Below are 1,666 nucleotides of genomic sequence, written 5' to 3'. Positions count from 1 at the left end.
GTAATTCTTCAGAGAAATATGTTCACTTATTAGTTGTAAGATTGTGAGATGAAGCCACAGCTTCTATCAAGATGACAGCCTCTGTCGCTGTTAGTTTAACAAACCAGTTCCCTACAATCTCCAATAATGCATGGACGTTCCTGCAGTTTGGGTGGGGAGGAATAATCATCAATATGGCATGTGCCCATGTGTGCTTGGAGAAAAAGTGTGAGGTAAAGATAATGAAACAGACTAAGGAGTGAAAGAGGTATTGAATGTTTATAGAAGAAATTTAAAAAAGGGGATTCGAGAGGCATCAGTGAAGTTCAAACATCTCGTGTTTTCATGAAAGGAGACATGCCTATTCAACATCCATTTTAGTGGTTTATGCTATCAAAAGGACATACCCCATAATTGTGCCCTTTGTAGTGGCTTATAGTTATGGAGATGCATATTATATGCAACCACATTATAATTACCTGACAGCCAAAACTAATACTATTTTCTACCTTTCTCTGTCTCCATAGAGTATAATAATTATGGATAAAGACAATCAAACGACAGTGACAGAATTCATCTTTGTTGGATTTTCCGACCTTGGTGAGTATCAAAAATTCCTCTTTGTCCTCTTTTTAATCACATACATTACAACAGTGTTTGGAAACACTGTTATCATTGGATTGATTGTAATCGACTCCCATCTCCACACTCCCATGTACTTTTTCCTCTGCTGCCTGTCAATGATGGATATCTGCGTCTCCTCCACCATCATCCCCAACCTGTTAGTCGGTCTCCTTCATGAAAATAAAACCATTTCATTTGCCAGCTGTTTCACTCAGATGTTTTTCTTCATCTCCCTTGGTAGCATGGGAAGTTTCCTCCTGGCCCTGATGGCCTTTGATCGGTATGTGGCCATCTGCCATCCCTTCCATTACACCCTGCTGATGAGTAGAAAGCTCTGCTTACTCCTGATGTCAGGATCATGGGTCATCGTCAGCCTGCATTCATTGCTATATGCAGTCTGGACCTCCCGGCTAACGTACTGTGGGCCCAACAAGATCTACACCTTCTTCTGTGACGTTGTACCAGTCTTAAAGCTCTCCTGCTCAGACCTCACTATTATTACACTTGTACAAATAGTAGAGGGGAGCTTCATTCTGTGTATACCTTCAATCTGCATTGCCATCTCCTATGGTCACATCATCACCACCATAATGAAGATGCCAACTGCTGTAGCCAAGCGCAAGACCTTTTCCACCTGTTCTTCTCACATTATTGTCGTCACACTCTTATATGGTTCAGCAGTTTCAATATATGTACGGCCTCCTACATCCATGTCAGCTCCATCTGACAGGATCATAAGTATGATATATATTGTGGTGCCCCCTCTGATGAATTCTTTTGTGTACACTTTGAGAAATAAAGACATTAAAGGAGCCTTGAGGAAAGCACTTGTTAGGTAGTTATTTAGGTAACATTGGGTTTAAACACAACTCTTGTGTGCTTTTATTTTTACCAGCCAAGGACATGGCATCAGAAAGTTAAATGTGACTGTCAACGCTCTGGTTTTGTAAAAATAGTAGGGCTGTAGTGATGTAGAACCTATGGAATGACTGTACATATAGAGCGCTTGATGTGGTGTCCATACTCTTCCATTTCAATGAATGTTTACCTAAACTCTCACTAT

The 1,666-nt window shown here is 40.6% G+C and overlaps 1 protein-coding gene across 1 annotated transcript; it reads left to right on the top strand.

Moving 5' to 3' along the window:
• The first annotated feature begins 518 nt into the window (after positions 1-518).
• On the top strand, positions 519-1,442 carry LOC146796921 (olfactory receptor 1f45-like). Its single transcript, XM_085630263.1, has one exon. The coding sequence runs from the start codon at positions 519-521 to the stop codon at positions 1,440-1,442; it is 924 nt and encodes a 307-aa protein (XP_085486389.1).
• Positions 1,443-1,666: the final 224 nt, after the last annotated feature.

Source organism: Triturus cristatus, chromosome 10 (assembly GCF_964204655.1).
Source record: "Triturus cristatus chromosome 10, aTriCri1.1, whole genome shotgun sequence".
Taxonomy (NCBI): domain Eukaryota; kingdom Metazoa; phylum Chordata; class Amphibia; order Caudata; family Salamandridae; genus Triturus; species Triturus cristatus.
This window is presented reverse-complemented; position numbering and strand designations above follow the sequence as displayed.